Source organism: Apteryx mantelli, chromosome 1 (genome assembly GCF_036417845.1).
Source record: "Apteryx mantelli isolate bAptMan1 chromosome 1, bAptMan1.hap1, whole genome shotgun sequence".
Taxonomy (NCBI): domain Eukaryota; kingdom Metazoa; phylum Chordata; class Aves; order Apterygiformes; family Apterygidae; genus Apteryx; species Apteryx mantelli.
In genome coordinates, this window is record NC_089978.1 from 101323533 (window position 1) to 101343642 (window position 20110).

Below are 20110 nucleotides of genomic sequence, written 5' to 3' on the forward strand. Positions count from 1 at the left end.
GGACTTGTATCAGTCCTCTCACAGTAGTGAATTTAACCCTACCTATGTATGAAGTTGTGACAACCAGGTCTTAATTCTATCACCTCTGCACATCTTATAGTATTTGGTTTGCAAATAAAAGATTTTTCAAAACAAAACAAAAAAGCATAGTTCTGAGAAAGTAGCATAGACAAAGTATAACAAACATCCACTTACCTGTAGTAGAGTTGAGAAAAAAAACAGTTACAGTTGCATTCTGAGGGCTAGGGAGTGCTTCTATATCAGCTAAACAAGTCAAAATCTCAGTGTCCGTTGGAGTCAAAGTTAAGATGCTCATGGCATTGTGAAGGCCATTAGATCCTTGACTTTGCTTGGTAACATACCTCGACTTATCTATGAAAGAGTCATTTGTCATCCAGGTAATGTCTGGAGCTGGAGCCCATCCTAAGGCTTCGCAAACAATTTCAACTGTTTTGTTCTCTTTTACTGTAAAGGTGCTATTTTTGATGAATAAAGATCCATTAACTGTAGGAGGGAAAAGATATTTTGTTCCTTCAGAATACTTGTATGCATTGCTTTCCTACTGATAATTTCAAATCTTACCTTGCTACCCAAAATTAGCCATGCCTTGAGTTATGAATTTAAAACCAATTATTATTAACACTGATGTACCATATGCATGACATAAAAGTGCAGCTATTGCAGCTTCAAGAACACGTTATTGCCTAGTATCTGTAAAACACTAGACTCAGCCTTCAGTGCCTTTTCAATAAAAAGCAGTAAATTATACTTTTTAGTCATACTGATATATTTCCAGCTGAAGGACAACATAATGTAATAACTGTGTTTCTCTGTAAATTTTAAGCATGCTTTTGGGGTTTATCAGGAAAAGTTTACAAGTAGATGATGAGGTCTTCTTGCTGTATGAAGCAACTCTGACAAATGGACAGTGTCTGGTGGTTAGATTCTGCTTTGCTAGATGCATTGTGTCACTAATGATGTTTGAGGAGGAAGAGGTCTCATACACAGGGGCTTCATGCACAGGAGCTTTTTGTTGCTTGGAAAAGGTAGCTTACAGCAGCAATCAATGAGTATCATCTTGTGTCTCAGAGGCTTTACCTCTACACTCCATTAAATCAAACTCAAATAAGCTGGCTTTAGGACTGTGTCCTAAATCAGAAAGTAGAAGGGAGATCTGCGCTAAAAAGAGCAGAATATTGATGAAAGATGTTTGTATGGGGTAGTGCATACTCTCCCTAGCCAAAAGATCATGTTTGACTGACTGCTAGTGGGCCTGATATAGCCTTCAGGCACTTTTACGAAATCCAATAAAGATTAAGGGGACTCAATGGGAAAAAACAAGGGCAGTTCAATCCTCCTTTAATGGCACTCTGAGGGTGACTCTGAAACCTGCTGTGACAGTAAAATTAAGTCAAGGAGGACAGGAGACAAAGAATGTTAAATAGAAGCACATACTCCTTCATAGACATAATTTGGACAATCCATCAGAGGATTTCTTTAAGCACACTGTAATAAAATAGCTTTCCGTTGGTGGCTATACTCACCTTGAACGGAAAGAAACGCAAAGGTACTCTCGTTAGCTTGCTGGGTGCTGCACTCTATTTTACCAGAGTCACTCAGCCGTGTGTTGTGGATGATCAGCTCTGAGGTAAACCCATCACTGCTGGTGTAATTTTGAGATGTGAAGCGGTCTGATGTTACAATAGCTCCTTGAGGATTAACCACAGTGAGGACAGGACTTCCATTTGACAACCAGATGAGAATTACCCATCTTAACGACAAGGTACAATTAAACCGGGCTTCTGAACCAGCAAGGACTGTCACATTAGTAGGGCCAGTTATAATAGAAGAACAAAAGCCAAGACCTGGAAGAAAGAAGAAAACACGCAATCTGTAACTACATAAACACCAACATCAGCTAAGGCCTTTGGCTTAATTTTTATGGTCAGCAATGTAAGGGGATAAAAAGCAAGAACATCTGGTTCAAATGACATTATTCCCTGGGAGCAGTGGGATATTAAGCACTTAGTTATGTATCAGGAAAGGCTGTTGATTCAACTATGCTGGCACTTTCCCTCTGACTTTTCCTTCAGTACTTGATCCTTTCAGAAGGAGATTCATATCTCATTTTCAACAATGCCTCACAGTAAATGGTTAAAAGTTATCTATGGTAAAATGAAACTGCAGCTGAGCAGTGTTAAGCACACAGCAGTAAGTTGTGGGCAAATGCTACACAGGCTTGTTATAATGGATCCCCAAGCCAATCTTTGTCAACCCAAGAAATATAGGCTTGTATAAATTTAAAAATCTTAACGTATTTAGAGATGGAAATGTACAAACAATCTAATCTTTCAGCTAACCTCCAGATGAGATTTTTTTTTAAATGCATTAGATTTTTTGTCTCTCTGCCTCCCATTCCCAAATCACTTAATTTTCTCTTTTCACAGAGTCACTAAAGGCCAGACTTATCATTACTGCTCAAGGAAAATGCTTTCACCCTTAAAAAGGAAAAATACATGAGTTTTCTAGACTTGAAGTACATAACAGAGTATGTAGCAGATCCCTTAACTATGTTTTCCTTCCCCATACCTCAGATTGCCAGTGATTCTTTTCTACCCCCTTCCATATGCTTTCCCCTCCTCCCTGCTTTTCTTACGCATGATTCAAAATACATTCTCCCCTGTCTTCTCTGGCTTTCTATTAACCAGATCTGCTGTAATTCATGAGTTTTTCTCTTTAAAGGTACTGTTCATTTGGTTAATATTTTTCAGAATTCAGAGCTCAGCTCTAATGAAGGCATTTTGTTTTCTTTCCCTCCTCAGCATACCCAGGGCCTCCCATTGCCCTCAGTGGAAGGAAAGCACAGCCATTGCCCAGGCAGAGGGTGGTCCCCTGTACGTGCAGAAGCACTTGCTTCCAACAAGCAGAAAGTGAAAGAAAGACAAAGGCAGAGATCATCTTTTCAAGACAGCAGCTGTGACTTCAGTCTGTGAAATAGCCAAGGGAAATAGGTGCCATTTTGAAAGTGAGCAATTCTTAAAGCATTTCTCAGAAAGAGGGCTTCATATATCCTTGTCTTCCCTGAGGGACAAACCTTCAAACATGAAGAATGATCTAGGTTACTGGCTTGGCATCTTAGGAATAGTGTTTGAGAGCAGCACTGTGTGAAATTAGGAACCTGCTTCCCTGGATCTTCATACTTTGTGACCTCCCTGTGGATTTTGGCTCAGTTCCCCTGAACACGCTATGTCTATGTGCAGTAGAGCAAAGGCAGAGGTACTATCAATAGTTTTCAAGGAGGAGAAGTTACTGACCAACTGGTCATAGGATCACAGGATAATTCAGGTTGGAAGGGACCTCAGGAGGTCTCCAGTCCAATCCCCTGCTCAGAGCAGGGTCAGGTCTGAGTCAGATCAGGTTCTTGAAAACCTCCAAGGATGGAGCCTGCACAGGCTCTCAGGGCAACCTGCTCCACTGCCTTATTATCCTTATTTTGAATAAGTTTCTCCTCATATCCAGTCTGAATCTCTTCTGTTTCAACTTATGCCCATCGTCTCTTGTCCTCCTGCCATGTATGGCTGTGAAGAGCCTGGCTCCATCTTCTTGATAACCTCCTTGCAGGTCCTGGCAGGCTGCTCTTAGGTCCCCCGCAGCCGTCTCTTCTCGAGGCTGAACAAACCCCAGTCCCTCAGCCTCTCCTCACAGGGCAAGTTCTCCAGTCCCTGACCATCATTCTGGCCCTCCACTGTCCTCGCTCCAGTTTATTGATGTCTTTCTCATATTACCACAATGGTAAGTTATTGTAAGCTGGTCATTCTCACTAAGGTGCTGCAGCCCACAACCCTGCCAGCTGCAGGTGGAGCAGAGAGGGAGGGACACAGTTGCTGAAATCAGAAAACTGCTGATGCTCTGTATCTCACGGGTGCAGCTCTTTCACCCTTCTATCCCAGGGCTGCTGCCGCCTCTTCACCTCCCTCTCAGCCCAGGTCTGCTCCCTCTCAGCCTTGTGCAGGGTCAGGGCAGGGGTAACCAAGCTGGCACACCAAAGGCAGGCAGAGGTCCCCTGTACCTCGCTGTGACATGGTTACACTTTGACAGGAACACAGAAAGATTTTGGTGGGAAGGGACCTCTGGAAATCTCTAACCCAACACCATGTTCCAGGCAGGGCTAACTTTAAAGTTAGGTCATTTGCGCAGGACCTCATCCAGCCAAATTTTGAGTATCTCTGAGGACATAGATTTCACAAGCTCTCTGCAGACCAACCAGACCTGCTGGAGAGGTCTACCTCATCAGTAAGTCTTTCTTTCCTTACTGGGAAATGTTCATCCAGAGGAAGCACAGGGACTGCCAGTGTTACCCTGATGATTCAGGCTATAGTCTGCATAAGTACAGCAATTACATACTACAGTGCATGGTAGTGTAATTAAAACCCTGTGTCTGCAAATTTAGCCTGAGCATAAGCGTTCAATTATTTTCTAGGAGAGAGAAAGTCTGAAATGGCTGTTATTCCCTTGCTAAGACTATTGAGAACAATGAAGTGCTTTTTAAAGGACCCAGGTTTTGTTCATTTTAGGTAGTTTATTCATTAATGGATTAATTTACAAATTACTGCAAAATTCGTATTTCATTCAGTCATTAGCTGGCATGAGCAGGAGAGGATATGTTTTATTGTTTCACACAAAAGAGATGTTTAATACTTGTATAAATGCAACCAGACCCCAATCTCAGTTATGATGTTGCAACCAGAACCTCCATACACACACCCAAGGCATATGGCCCATAATCTCATTGTTCCGCTGTCAACATCATTTTCTAATTTCCAGCTCACATTTAATCCTAGGCAGTTTATATCTACTCAGGTTTGTGCCAAGAATTGTTCTGTAATATAAATAGCTACCCTCTTTCCTCCCACCCTCTGCATTTATTTACAAATGAGAATCTTCTCATTCTTTGTTTTGCTGGTTTATACAAGCCTAGCCCTCCTTGTCTCCTTGTATGATTGACTCTGAGTTCTGCCATGCTTACAAAAAGCTTTAAAAAATGTTTTTCACCTTTCTGGGTTTGTTATCTTTACCACGCACAGCATTCTTGTAAGCATATCTGTGTGTGAGCAATAAAACATTAAATCAAAAGCAAACTCTGCTTCTACTGATAATTAATAAAGCCAGACGATATAAGATAAAGCATATTTCAGTTCAACTTCAATGGCTCATTTTTTCCATTAAGTTATTCAAAGCTCTCTTGAGACTTGTAAAGGTGAACTGTAATGCTTTAAAACGTGCAACAGCTTGAAGATTACCTCAGCAATCAAATCTATATACATAGCTTAATGCATTGCTTTATAAACAGTTAATCCAGAAAAACAGCTAAAACCCATTTCCTCTTTTCTATTTGTCACTTTCTGAATGACAGGGATTCCCCACATGTCTGTGGATGGCATCATTTCCAGAACTACAAGTTTTCTAATTCTCATCGCATTGAGAATTACACTGAGAGCTCATTGATGAGGTGCATTCCAATGAGACCATTCTTCATTTAGTATGATCCTTTTCCTGGTATTCAAAATTAAATAATCGTGATTTCTATTCCTAAATGATATTACTGAGGTTGAGACACTGTCCTAAATTCAAATGAGTCTTTGAATTATCTATTTTTTCTTGAATCTAATTGTAACCAGCCTTTACAATACTACTCCCTGTACGTCCCATGGGGTCTGTAACATGTTGACATAGTGAACTTTTTGATTTTCACAGCTTGTTTGAATTCTTCCTGACTGGTTGAAGCTGACATAAACAGCTATCATGATGAGAGACAGAGCCATACACAACCCTTCTTAGAATTAACACCAAATTGTATTTAGCTGCCCATGAACCAGGAGCTGCATAGCAAAGCATGACAGTATTCATTCACACTGTTCCTATTAATGAAAACTGATCCCTATGCATTTGTATTTTATTTCTTAGCTTGTGTAAACATTTTACTTTCTTAAGGAGACTAATGGCTTGCTATGACTCTGAATAGATGATGTGACTTTCAGTACACTGCCTGCTGTTAATCTGTCTTTTGCTATGAGATCATGTCTGTGAGTTCCATTATAGTCCTCAAATTTAGACCTAAACATGAATAATCAGTGATCATCTACCATAAAAATACATGACTCATATTGTATTTGTCTTGTTCAGCCAGTCAAGACAGTACAGGCAAGTAGGTATGAATTATTCCTTCATTTATCTAACATAGTGATTTTTAACAGTGCACAGGTATGGTAAGATCTACATTTTCTTCCACCAACTACATCTGCTAGGAGCAATGGACAGCCTTCCACTGACTTCTCTGAGCTACAGAAGAGACCCATGAGCTTTGGAGGGATCCTATGGGGCAGGAGGATTGAGGAGTGGGAAGCAGCTCAACCTGGCCTCCCTTTGGACCTCTCCAAAACACCAGCACAGCCGAAAAAGGAGCCAAGATCTGGACAAGGTTGAGGAAGGGCTGTGCTAGGCTCAGCAGTCTCTATTTGTAGTCCTATGTTGTCTCTGCTGTAACTGCAAGCTGACCTCCTTAGACAGAAAATTCTGAGAAAAAAATGCTCTAAGTACCCCAGCTCTCTCATCGCTCTGAGCGCCTGCTGCCTTGCTGGCACACCCTGGTACAGAGTGGTTTATTTCGCGTTCCCTTCTGTTAGTTTGGAGCTGCCTGGCTTCATGAGTCTTCTCCTCCACCTGCTGCCCACACATTTCCAGTGGTTGTAACCTTGCCTCTTTATCTTTTTGCTTTTATTTTTTATCTTGCAATAGCACACAGAGTCCCAAACCAACAGCAGGTCCCATTGTCCAACACCCATACAAACACCGATAAAGTAACTTGTGTAAGGTCAAAGAGGACATACATGACAGAATGGGGACCTAGGGCCAGTTGCTTTCACCCAGCGCTATAATTCCTCTCTTCTGGGCCTTGCTTCTCATGCAAAGGAGTAAATTTCAGTGCTAATTTCATTTACATGCTGCTTGAAAAATATCTTGCAGCTAGTTGCTTTTAGACAAATTGAGGCCTCAGGCTAGATTTTCATTGCACTCTGCAGGAATTATGTGTTCAGCTCTTAACAGCTGTTTTAACATCTGCTTCCACACACACAACCAGTAAGAAATCCCATCCAGACAAATATCTCCCCTGATGCCTTTACAATAAGGGAAACTTTAGGCTGTCTACACGATCCTGCATTATACCTTTACTTTTGAAGAACAAAGCTGAGTTAAGACACCTTTCCTGTGGCATGTCATTAAATGTTTACGAAGGAATAACTACTGGCCAAAATTTATTTAATTGAAAGGTGTTTATGGTGTTTCAGTTGTTCAGCCTTTCCCAACAGCATCCAGAATGTACATCAGCTCTTTTATGAACTGTTTGTTCCCTCCTCTGTCACAAAAATTCACTGTCATGGCCATCACAGTGGGTTTTGAAGAAACAAAAGCGCTTCTCATTTACTGTTTTCAGGGCTCTGGTGGATGATGCCTGTACTGAGAGAACCTCATTTGCCAAAGAACCACACTTTGTCACCAGCATTTTCCCTTCCCTGTCTGAACTAACTCTCACTAAGGGACCACTTTTTCCTGCTGAAAGTACAGCAGCAAGGGATTTGAGGCTACCTTTGCCTCCCCTGCTCTCCTCAGCTGACTCTGTCTTTCCTGCTTTCATATGTGACCAGTTTGGATGAAACACAGTGAAAAACAGGATGGGCTTATCCTTTTGTCCTAATGATACCTTTTTCAGCCTCATTATAGTATTTCAAAATACTCTCCTCCTCTATATCCTTATCTCCCTTCCATAAATTGTGCCTTTTTATTTTATCCTTCACTCTCTGTGTCTAGTCTCTGTCCTTCTCCCTTCCTCCTCTGCTCCTTCTGTTTAGATTTCTACATTTTTTTCCTTCCAGTCTGCTTTAAATTTCTTTTTCTTTTTACTCCTTTTTCAGTCCCTGTTTCACACACCCCCTTGTTTTATGCCTTCCCTGCCTCATCGCTTTCCCATTTTTTCTCCCACTGCTTCAGCAAGGACTCTGCAATAAATTGTTTTGGATTTAGCAAGATTTTTCTTCAGCACATCTCAAGTTTATTTCAAAAACCAACAGCCCTGAAGCTAAGCTTTTTGAAAACCAAAATAGGTTTGAGCTGGGTTGTCAAAGTCTGCAGAGAAAGACTGGTTTGTTTGCTTATGTTAACAAGCCTTTTAAAAAGCTTATAGGATGTTTCTGTCAAGTAGTACCAATCCACTGGTACTCCGCGACTCATGATCCCACCCACCTGTACACAAACCTCCTCTCCACAGCCCATAAACGTATTTTCCCATCTCTTCTCTGATTCATTGTCTAACAACTGTCCATTGCAGCCCCCCCCAGGCCTGCTGCCAGACTTGTCCTCTTCCTCCTCCTGCCGCGCTGTCTCTTGTCTTCTGTCATGGGGTCCTCGGGCCAGGAGCACCCCATTGCCACCAGCAATATCCCAGGGGCAAGGTGGGGCAATATAACACCCACTTCAGTTGTACTTGATTAAAAGCACTAGTGAAGGGTAATAGAAATCCTCCAATCCTGCCCTGCTGCGGATGCTTAGGAAGGCAATGTAAGAAGCAGAGCAGGTAAAAACTGAGGCTTCCCTGTTATAACTTCCCATTGTCCAAAACTGGGAGATTTAGGGACTGCCTGAGCCAGTGATTGCATCTGCACCACTGGATTTATCCTCCATGAATTTGTCTAATATGTTTTTCAGCCCATTTATAATTTGGTATCCCCCATATCAGGTGACCATGAGCTTCACTATTTAATTACATTCTGTGAGGAAAAACACATCTTTTGGTTTGCCTTAAACCTTCTTTCTGACAGTTTTACTCATTGTCCCTCCTTCTTTTTGTTATGAGAATTTGTGAATATGTATTCTACCATTCACCTCTATATAATTAATTATTTTAATAAACCTTTACTATTTCTTCTTTTTCCCAAGCTGAAAAAAATCTCTCTAGTGAAGCTTCTCATCATAACTTTGATTACCCTTTTCGCACTTTATACCTTTCTCAGGCCTAATTTGTTCTTTTTGAAATAGAATGGCTAACACAACATCCAGTATTCAAGATATAAGCTTTCTGTAGATTTATATAATGCCAGGTTTCATTACATTTCCCTTGCTGAAGACACTAAGCAGTGAAATTTTCTCTCTTTTTCAGCGTGTTGTTCACAGTCTCCAAGATGTCTATTCTTTTCCCCACTAGACATCTTTAGTTAAGTGATGCTTTGCATTGAATTTTTTCCACTCCTTTAATACTTATTCACTGGGCATCGTGACATTTTCTTGCAAATCTTCATAGTCTCTTTTTGGATTTGGCTGCCCAGAGTAATTCTCTACCACCTGCAAAGTCTGCCACCTCACATTTCACTCCTCTTCACTGGGCTGTTTAAGAATTTGTTGAAACCACAGATCTGTGCACAGCTCCACTGGGAATACCACTCTGTGCTGAAAACTCACCGTTTATCTCTGCATTGTGTTTCTTTTCACCAGTTATTAAGCCACGACAATACCTTCCCTCTTATCCCACTGCCGCTCTTTTCTTTCAGAGCCTGTTAAAAACTCAGCTATGCTATAACAAACAAGTGAGCCCCGTCTCCATTACCCAACTACTTTACTTTATATTCACATTTTCTTTAAAGCTCTCTCACTAAGATGTCTTTTATGTGGATTCACTTTGAAATTCAGGCATGTGGAATGCAAATTGGAGGCAAATGAGCAAAACGATAATTTGCACATATTGCTGGAAGCAAAATCAGCTACTAATACTGAACTCTCATGCAGCGGCCCCCTCAAGACCCATCCTAAAGCAGACAGGAGGAGGATGAGCATAAGGAGAGGGAGGAATAAGCAGGACATCCCTTCTCATTGGAAGTGAGAGGGCAGGTTCCCCATCACCTCCCCACCCCATCCACTGCTCATTCCTGCTTACTCTAGCCCACTCAAAGCCATGAGATCATTCAAGCTTGAAATGCAAAGTTATCCATTTTAAACACTTTAAATGATTCCCCTTTGGGACTTACTGTTCAATATGATATTGCCAGTAACTGCCATTTACATGGCTTTAAAATCAGTTCACACATTTTGTCCAAGGTGGCTCATTTCACAGATTATGAATGTGTCCTACCTGTTAGCGAGGCAGTTAAGATGAAAGGAAGTAAAATGAATTTCTGGAACCTCTCCATGGGAGCATTCTCTCCTGGTCCCTAAGACAGAAAGTCACCAGCAGTCATTGCATGCTTAAAAAGAAGCTGAAGGACATAACCTATTGAGAAGCTCAGTAATGACCTGCTGCTTTGCATTTTATGATAAAATGTGACTTTGTGTGACCTGTATTACAAACAAGTGGGGATGATTAAGCAAGGCAGGGTTTGGAGGGAAAGTGGTATCTTTTATCAGAACAGCTGTTTGGAAGGAAGTAGATGAGTTTCAGTACACAGACCTTTCTTCAGCAGAGTACCCTCCCCCTACAGACCTCGCATCTCTCACGTCCTTAGTTCATTCTGGCTATTACAATGCTACTGCTTCAGGATTAACTATGTCAAGGGAAACCCATCTACATCATTAAATTTAATCACAAACAGCTGGGAAAATAATTCTCTTGGATGCCCACAATTGCACACGTAGTGCGGGGACACTTTCCACACTGCCAGCAGCATCCTGGCCAACTAATGAGCCCTGGGCTCCATCACTTACTGTCATACAGAGCAACTGCACTAGGCGCGAGCCGCTCCTGTGGGGCCGGAGGGCAGCAGACCTCCCTATGGAGGAGGGGTTGTTACCCCTTCCCAGAAACTGGCACTGAAGCAAGGCCTCCCACACCAGGCAGCTTGCTTTCTGGCCACAACAGAGGAGGGAGAGGAAGTGGGAATATATCCCAGTGCATCGCTACACCCCAAAAAAGTTGTTTTGCAATTTCTTCTAAGCATTTAATTGTAAAACTAGAATGCCTATCTGTACAACCCAGGAGACTCCCTCCAGCTTGCACAAGGCACTGCTGATGGAGGGACTAATTGCTCCATTTGTAAAGGGCAAGCTGATGCCCAGCCCTGTGCAAGAGACCCTGCAAGGGGAGAGAGACCAGCCCTGACCTCTTCTGGACCATGAGTTAGGGAGTAACAGCTGCAATTATTTACCTGTGCCACGTCTCCTCACCCCTGGGAGGGACCATTACCATCATCGCTGCTGCTGTGGGCAGCATCACTACCCAGCCAGGAGAAATGACTCCTGCCATCCCACCTTGCTCAGAGCAAGGGTGAGAAACACCAAACCTCCTCCCATACACCTGGCCTGAGCCATCAGATTTAGAAAGGCTGCTAGTGCAGCAGAGGGGTCCCAGGACTATTGCTCTGAACCTGACTCAAATCCCAGAGAGTTTATTGCACCCCCAAATGAAATACCAGCAGCTTTCAAAAGCGGACAGAGATAAGGGATAGAGATTGGGTGGGAGCCATCACTTTACTTCTGCATTTTTTGTTTTTCCAGTGTTTGTGATTCACTTCTGTGCTATTATTCTCCTCCCCCTCAAAATATGTGGGAGACAGCTTCACTGTGTTGCTTGGTTTACAAACTTCTTGGCTGGGAAATTAAGATTTGTGTTCATGAAAGGCACACAGGCCAAAGGATGCCATTTCCTGGCGCAGGCCAAATTTCTTGTCAGGTAAGTGTTTTTGTTTTCAGAGGTATCCTTTGTAGGTAGCTCTGTGATATGCATAAATATGAGTATCACCACAGAGACACTATGAGTTTCCTGCAACAAGTGTATTTTTTAAATCTCCCTTTTGCTAAAACCAAAACTGCATTAAGGAACAAAACACAAAAGCACTAACCCAGCTGTTTTGCTGCCCTTGAGCAAGCAATCTTTTGCCCCCTTTCGCACTATGATCCTGCATTAATTTCCAGTGGTATTTTTGCGAGAGCAGTGGGAGGACGGGATGGCCGATTTTTGTAGTGAAGGGGTAGGTAGCTCGCAGTAAGAGGAGGCCCCTTACAGGAAGGCCCAGGGCGGCGCGCCGGCCGCATGCAGGCAGAGCCGCGCGCTGCAGCCGGCCCCGGCAGGCCACACAACAAAAACGCCTTTGTTGCCTTTCCGAAAGCATCCAGTTGTTGTGTCAAACTGTCCTGCAGTTCTGCTCGCTAATCAGGGTTTGAGGCAGGGCGTCTCTCCGAGTTAGGTGGGGAAGCTGTTAGTGGCCACCTGGCAGGTTGTTTTGCGCTTTCTGTTTCGCAAGCTTTCCGTTCACCTGCAAAACCTAAAGGGCAGCCCTGCTAATCAATCGGCATTTTAAGCAGAGTCCAGGCACTGATTTTTGTGTGCGTGTCAGGCGAGGGAGGGTTAGTTTGTAAGCTGATTTAGTTTTGCTTGATGTGTTTTGAAAGATTCCATTATTTCCTTGTCTCGCTTTCACATTTTGTGTGCTAAGGAGCTTTTGTACGGGCAGCCAAAAGGGGAGTGCTGCAGTGCGGAGCTGAAAGGGATTGCTCCTTCCTCTCTCACTGCATTAGCCTGAGCACATACACAAACCAGCCAGTGGTATTTATGTGTTATTATTACCTATTGCTTTAACAGAAACAGCATAAGCAGATCACCAGGAAACAAATCCAAGGTCCATGTCCTGTCCTTTCCTAGGAGGGTACAACCGCAGGCATGCGGGTCTAGAGAGGACCCCTTGAGCCAGTACTTCACCAAAACTGGCAACCATGGTCTGTAATCCCATTTATTGATCCAGCTGCACGAGTATCAGTTGAGCTGGAGGAGTTTTTGTGGAGAAGAATAAACTCGCCTAAACCTGCAGCTGTGGGTAGGACAGAGCCCATGCCCAAATTCAGTCCAAAATCAGTAAATAATTTGGGGAAAAGTTAAATGAGAAGGGAAAAGAGCATAGAGCCCCCATAGGAGCAAACTTCACATGACACTGACCTGAAAAATATAACTTTTTAGTTTACTTTTTACATTTCAAAAATGACTTTCAAAGGGCAGGGAAACATCCAGTTCCCAAATGAAACAGAATATTGTGCTTTACGATGAATTAAATACCTGGGGTTTGGCTTGAGCTGCTTTTTTTGTTATTCGATTATTTTCTACTTCTCCGCACGTTAATGTGCGATTTGTGTAAGGAACATCTAGTACCAGTATAAATTCTGCTCATAAGCTCTTGCCCTCAATCTGAGCCTTTTCCTTCTCTTTTTATCACTGGGAGCAACGAGACAAGATTGCCCAAAGCTGTTTGAGATGCTCCTTTCCTGGGGGGGACCAATTTGGTGCCCAGGGTGCTCGGGGTATTGCCTGAAATCTGATTTTTCTTTCCAGCAGGCTTCGTGCTGCAGGCTTCGTATGAGGGATGGAGTCGCCAGGGAAAGCTGTGCGGGTGGGAGGCCGGGGCCGGCAGGTGCCCGCACTGAAGCCGAGGTGCTGAAGGAGGGGGCCGGCGCCATCCCACTCCCCCGTCCTGCTTCCCCATGGCCGCCCAGAGCTGGCCGCCGCGGGGAGGCAGGGGTAGGGGAGAGGGTTAAATACTGTTTCAACTGTGGCTCCTCATGCCAGGAAATGTGGTAATTACTCCAGAGCAGTTACCTGGATCACCTTCCCAAAGGCTCCCTCTAACCACGAAAATGATTTTCAAAACCTCCCTTGTTTTTCGGATTCAGAGTGATCCTGTTCGTGCTATTCGCTCTGTGAACGCAGGGTGAAATTAACAGCATTTAAAATAATTTAAAACCCCGCCGGGGTTTAGCCTTACCTTTTCACCTGGAGGAAATCTTTTCCTGCAGCGCAGGGTTCACCCCGGGTGTGTTCGTGTGAGCAAATACCTACTTTCTCTGGCAAGGAACTCCTCCCGCGGACGCGGGCGTGCGCTCGCTGAGTGACGCTCCGCTCGGGAGTGGTGATACCGCTCAGCCAGGACGTCTCAAGGAAATTAGGCGGGCGAGTTTCGCTCGCCCTGACTTCGCAGCACGGCTTCACAGTGACATTGCGGAGGCGATAAGATAAGGTTCTATTTCCGCCCCAAACATGCATATTCCTGTGTTAATATTTAACCTGGCCTGTAGAAAGAATCACAGCTTGCCAGTGACATGCTCATAGGAGCAAACTTCACATGACACTGACCTGAGAATCTGGATGGGTGAGGACACCTAATGTCTTAACGAAGGACTGCTGCGCTGCGTCACTGGGACTTGAAACGGCCTACAGCGCCAGCCACAGCACTGATTTTATTTGTTTTATGACTATGAAGTTAGTGCATTGATAATGCATGCTAAGGGTCAAGCTCACCTTGCTGTTATAAATGCACAGGCAGCACAGGGGTGAGCAAGGCTGAGGCCATCCGGGGGTCTGGTCAGGAGCAGAAGGACACGGGTTTGGTGGCAGGGCTGGGGACAAGGCTACAGCACAGAAACAAATCCCTCCGGGAGACAGGGCCATGGTGGGGCTGGGCACACACTGCAGCACTGCTGGGCAGGGACCGATGGCCCCTTTTTCTGCCACTTTGATAATAATCTGTGTTCACCAAAGCTGCTGTACCACCTTGTGAGAGATGTTCCTCCGATGGCTGTCGCCTTTATCTTCCCCTGAGAGCTGAGCTACATCTTCTCGTTACGTCATGATTGGTCAGCAAGAGAACTAATGGGTTACATCCGGAGACTTTTATAATGAGTCCATCTGCTGGGAAGCTTCAGCTGTGAAGAAGGAACATATGAGTTTCCTGAACTAGGCATGGTAACAGTTCTAACAAGTAGAAATTAATGTCACCCTGACTCAAAATGAAAAGCTGCAATTCAGCAAAGGGAAATGTGACATTTTGTTTGGGGGATTTTGATTCATTTCCAAAATGAAATTTCAAAAACTTTCTGTTTTATTAGAAGAAAATGTCACCCTGACTTGTTAAAAGAAAAACAGTGAAACCTGCAGGAAGTTTTTTAGACCAACTATAATTTTTTCTTTTTACTTCCTTGCTTTTCCAAACATTTATTTTTTTTAAGTCTAAAATCTCACACTCTTGCTCAGCCAGTAAATCTACTTTCATAATAGTATTCTTAAAATAACTTCTATGGATAGTTTGATTTTCATCCATACCAGACTAGAGGAAGAACAGGGAAAAGGTCTAATAAGCAGATGCCATCTCTGGTTGCCCAAGTAGGAAAAGTGCAGAAGGTTTAAACAGTTTGACTGGATCTTCAGTAAGGTTTCAGGGAGGCATTTTGAATTCATAAAATAGCTTCAGAAATGGTAGTAGGTGCTTTTAAAGCTTCTACAAAACTGTTAAGAATTTCATATAATCAGTTTTGATCCATTTCTTCATCTAATTCCCTTCTCTATTTTTCTCATTTTCCTCATGGAATTAAATCTGGCAAGAGATGTCAAGGACAACAAGAAGGACTTCTTCAAATACATCAGTAGCAAGAGGAAGACTAGGGAAAATGTGGGCCCTTTGCTGAATGGGGTGGGTGCCCTGGTGACGAAGGATGCAGAGAAGGCAGAGTTACTGAATGCCACCTTTGCTTCAGTCTTTACTGCTCAGGCCAGCCCTCAGGAACCCCAGAGCCTGGAGGCAAGAGAGAAAGTCTGGAGAAAGGAAGACTTTCCCTTGGTGGAAGAGGATCAGGTTAGAGATCATTTAAGCAAACTTGACACCCACAACTCCAGGGGCCCTGATGGGATGCACCCACGAGTGCTGAGGGAGCTGGCGGACGTTATTGCTAGGCCACTCTCCATCATCTTTGAAAGGTCATGGAGGACAGGAGAGGTGCCTGAAGACTGGAAGAAAGCCAGTGTCACCCCAGTCTTCAAAAAGGGCAAGAAGGAGGACCCAGGGAACTACAGGCCAGTCAGCCTCACCTCCATCCCTGGAAAGGTGATGGAGCAGCTCATCCTGGAAGCCATCTCCACGCATGTGGAGGAAAAGAAGGTGATCAGGAGTAGTCAGCATGGCTTCACCAAGGGGAAATCATGCCTAACCAATCTGATAGCCTTCTCTGATGGAATGACTGGCTGGGTAGATGAGGGGAGAGCAGTGGATGTTGTCTACCTTGACTTCAGCAGGGCTTTCCACACTGTCTCCCATAACATCCTCATAGACAAGCTCAGGAAGTGTGGGCTAGATGAGTGGACAGTGAGGTGGATTGAGAACTGGCTGAATGGCAGAGCTCAGAGAGTTGTGATCAGTGGCACAGAGTCTAGTTGGAGGCCTGTAGCTAGCGGTGTCCCCCAGGGGTCAGTACTGGGTCCAGTCTTGTTCAACTTCTTCATCAATGACCTGGATGAAGGGACAGAGTGCACCCTCAGCAAGTTTGCTGACGATACAAAACTGGGAGGAGTGGCTGATACACCAGAGGGCTGTGCTGCCATTCAGAGAGACCTGGACAGGCTGGAGAGGTGGGCGGAGAGGAACCTCATGAAGTTCAACAAAGGCAAGTGCAGGGTCCTGCATCTAGGGAGGAATAAGCCCCGGCACCAGTACAGGTTGGGGGTTGACCTGCTGGAAAGCAGCTCTGCCGAGAAGGACCTGGGAGTGCTGGTGGACACCAAGTTAAGCATGAGGCAGCAATGTGCCCTTGTGGCCAAGAAGGCCAATGGTATCCTGGGGTGCATCAGGAAGAGTGTTGCCAGCAGGTCGAGGGAGGTGATCCTCCCCCTCTACTCAGCCCTGGTGAGGCCACTTCTGGAGTACTGTGTCCAGTTCTGGGCTTCCCAGTACAAGAGGGATGTGGCAGTATTGGAGAGAGTCCAGCGAAGGGCTACGAAGATGATTAGGGGACTGGAGCATCTCTCTTATGAGAAAAGCTGAGAGAGCTGGGCCTGTTTAGCTTGGAGAAGAGAAGGCTGAGAGGAGATCTTATCAGTGTGTACCAAGTATCTGAAGGGAGGGTGTCGAGAGGATGGAGCCAGACTCTTTTCAGTGGTGCCCAGCGACAGGACGCAAGGCAACGGGTACAAACTGAAACACAGGCAGTTCCATCTGAACATGAGGAAATACTTTTTCACTGTGAGGGTGACAGAGCACTGGAACAGGTTGGCCAGAGAGGTTGTGGAGTCTCCTTCTCTGGAGATATTCAAAACACGCCTGGACATGATCCTGTACAACATGCTCTGGGTGACCCTGCTTGAGCAGGGGGGTTGGACTAGATGATCTCCAGAGGTCCCTTCCAACCTCAACCATTCTGTGATTCTGTGATTCATTTTCCTGTTTCTGCTTCCTGTGCTACATGAAATACGGGTCTGTGTCCCTGTGTCCGAGCCCTCCAATGGCACACCTTCGCTCTGCTGTGGGATGCAGAATGACCCGTCCATGCCCTGCTGTGCTGCTCAGGTAGATTTTGCAGCCTTCACAGGCACCACAGCAGTGTTGGTTGGGGGGCACCTGTGGAGGCCACTAGTCCAACCTCTCACTCAGAACAGGACGATCACGGCAGCTCTGTCCAGCCAAGTCTTGTGAAGCTCCAGATATGGAGGATCCCACTCTCCTTAAGTGATCTGTCCCAAGGCACCACCTTCCTGGAGGAGGGATTGGCTCTGTCATCTTTCTAATTGCCCTTCAGGTAGATTTAAACTGCTATTAGATCACCCCTTAACTTCTTCTATACCAAATTAAACAAGCCCTGCCCCTCAGTATCTCCTCACAGGTCCTGCACTCTAGGCCCCTGGCCACTTGGCCTCCTGCTACTGAACCCTCTCTAGCTTCTCCACATCCCTCTTGAACTGAGGGGCACAAAAGCGCGCACAGGTTTCCAGTTCTGGCTAGTAGAGGAGGAGAATAATGTCTCTGAATTTGCTGGCAACGCTTCCCTGAAAGTAACCTAGTATGTGATATATTTGCAATGAGAAAGCAGTGCATATTCAACCTGGTGTTCACTTCACCCTGGTCACTTCATCAGGATTTCTACCCTCTGTCATTTTCCAGCTGGTACCACTGCAGCCTGTACCTTGGGCCTGTTGCACCCGATGTGCAGAACTTTGTGCTTCTTCACATCGGATTTCATGATGTTTCTGTTGGCTCAGTCCTCATATTTATCAAGGCCCTTCTGGACCTCATGTTGCTGCCTCTATGCTACAGCTGGGATTACAACACTAGCTATTCACAGATTAATCAGCTATCTCTTTACCACACTGCAGTCTATCATGCTCCATAGTTCAGCCATATCCTTAAACTTGTACGTGCACTAAGCTGGACACAATACCCATTATGATTTCCATGAAAGCCAGGGTATTACCTCACATTGAAAGAGGAGGAAACTTGTCAACTAAGTGATTTTGAAAATTCAAATGGGACTATGATCCATAAAGGGATGCTTAATTGTCACTCCATTAGCTACATCCAACATAGGGTCCTCAGAATCCCTGTTTAGCAGATAACAAACATTGCAAGTCTCTGCAGGCCTAAAGCTCCTTGGTGCTGATATTTCTGTTGGTGAGCAACAAGGCCATGGATCATGCATAAACATTGGGGAGGCTTTTTAAAAAAAGGCATTCTCCCAGCTTCTTTTTTTGAGGGGAAGGTCCCTGACTGGTTGGACCTCAGAAAACAGCCACAACTGCACAGACTGGTATTTTGCTGTGCTCTGGCCCACCTTTGACAGGAAGAGTTGAGCAGTGGTCCCCAGTCTATCCTTACTGGTCCTTATTGGAGAGGTATGAATGATTTATAAATTAGTAATTACCAGCTGATGTGCCTTATCACATAAGGCTGGCTGGGCCATATTGGCTTCAAGCACAGATAGCTTGGAGATGCATCTCCATCAGAGTCCATCATTCTTCTCAAATCAGGAGAACTGGCAAATGCAAAACAGACAAATTTGAATATCTGTGGGCAGTCTCCTCTGAGTCTGGCCACCAGGGCGAGCACAGGAGGTGAAGATAAAATGGTTGGCAGCCATCCTGGAAGAGTAGGAGTCGGGGAAGGGAGAGGATCTGGCCTCAGGACTCTGAGCATTGCTAGGTTTCTCAAATCAAGCTCCCCTGCTGCATGTTGGGGCACCATTGGGCTGGGAGGAGGTTTTTTCATCCTGAAGACCAGTAGCACCTTGGTGAGGGATTGTCCTGAAAAGTTGGGACTATGAGTTAAAAGCTCCTTGGGTTACAGTGGTCTGAATACTCGCATTTCCCACCTTGTGAGAAAATAGCCTAACCACTGCAATGCGGAATACACAACAGCATGTTCAGAGTAAGCAGTTTTTAGCTGTGAATCTGTTTCACAGAGGCACCTCTATCTGGAGAAGAGATAACGCTTCCTGTGAGAACCTCTCTTTGGTACCTCACTGGTTTTGCTGTCCCCGCAGGCAGCCTGCTGGCCCCAGCCATAGGCATTTCATTCCCAAAACTCAATGTAGAGAGGACTGCTGTGCCTAAATCAGCACTGTGAAGCCCGCGGAGGGAACTGGGTGTATTGCAGCCTCATCCACTGTGCTTACATCTTGTTCTGGATCCGATCCGAGCACTAAGGCAGTTAGGGAGTTGTCAGGAGAGCACCTGTCACCTCCACCCACACACTAGCTGACTTGGTTTCATCGGCTGAAATCCTCCTGGATGAATGTGATGCACAGAGGCTGGATTCAAATGTCCATTTTTTCCCCTGGGGGCTGCTTAGACAACCAATAAATATATTAATATTTTATTAATTACTTCTCACTGCCCTGGTTAGTTCCTTCCTTACTTTGACTTTCATAATGAGCCTCTTTTTGTGATGAATGCAACCACTGGCATCAGTAGGATGTGCTTGGGATAAGACATTACCCAGCATGGGTAAGGAGTCTGAATCCCCAAACACTGAGAACAACGTGCACATACAAAATTACCCATGTGTATGAGTGTTTGAAAGATCAGGTCCTAAGTTTGCAAGCCTGATGCAAATGGAAAATGATTTTGTGAGTCATCAGCCTGACTACCAGGCAGATTCCAACCTCCCACTCTGGTTTCTCTAGACTCTTCTTTCCAATTCTCCCTTTTTCTTCTGCCTATAAGTAGGAGGATTTTTCCCTGTTTTTCTTTTTGTTTCTGGAACCCTTTCAAAGTCCTTTTTGTGCACCATATAGGTGCACAAAAACCTATCTTCTATAGGTACCAAAC

The 20110-nt window shown here is 44.6% G+C and overlaps 1 protein-coding gene across 4 annotated transcripts in view; it reads right to left on the minus strand.

Moving 5' to 3' along the window:
* The window catches only part of IGSF5 (immunoglobulin superfamily member 5), a 49395-nt gene extending 35498 nt beyond the window's left edge, over window positions 1-13897 (minus strand). For all 4 annotated transcript variants that reach the window (XM_013955378.2, XM_013955380.2, XM_013955377.2 and 1 more), the window contains exons 1-4: window positions 13791-13897; window positions 10178-10256; window positions 1545-1865; window positions 196-504 (exon numbers count right to left, since the gene is read on the minus strand). In XM_013955378.2, coding sequence (XP_013810832.2) covers window positions 196-504; window positions 1545-1865; window positions 10178-10235 — 688 coding nt within the window. In that variant the 5' untranslated portion in view covers window positions 10236-10256; window positions 13791-13897. The remainder of the gene's footprint in view (window positions 1-195; window positions 505-1544; window positions 1866-10177; window positions 10257-13790) is intronic.
* Between the last annotated feature and the right edge of the window lie 6213 nt (window positions 13898-20110).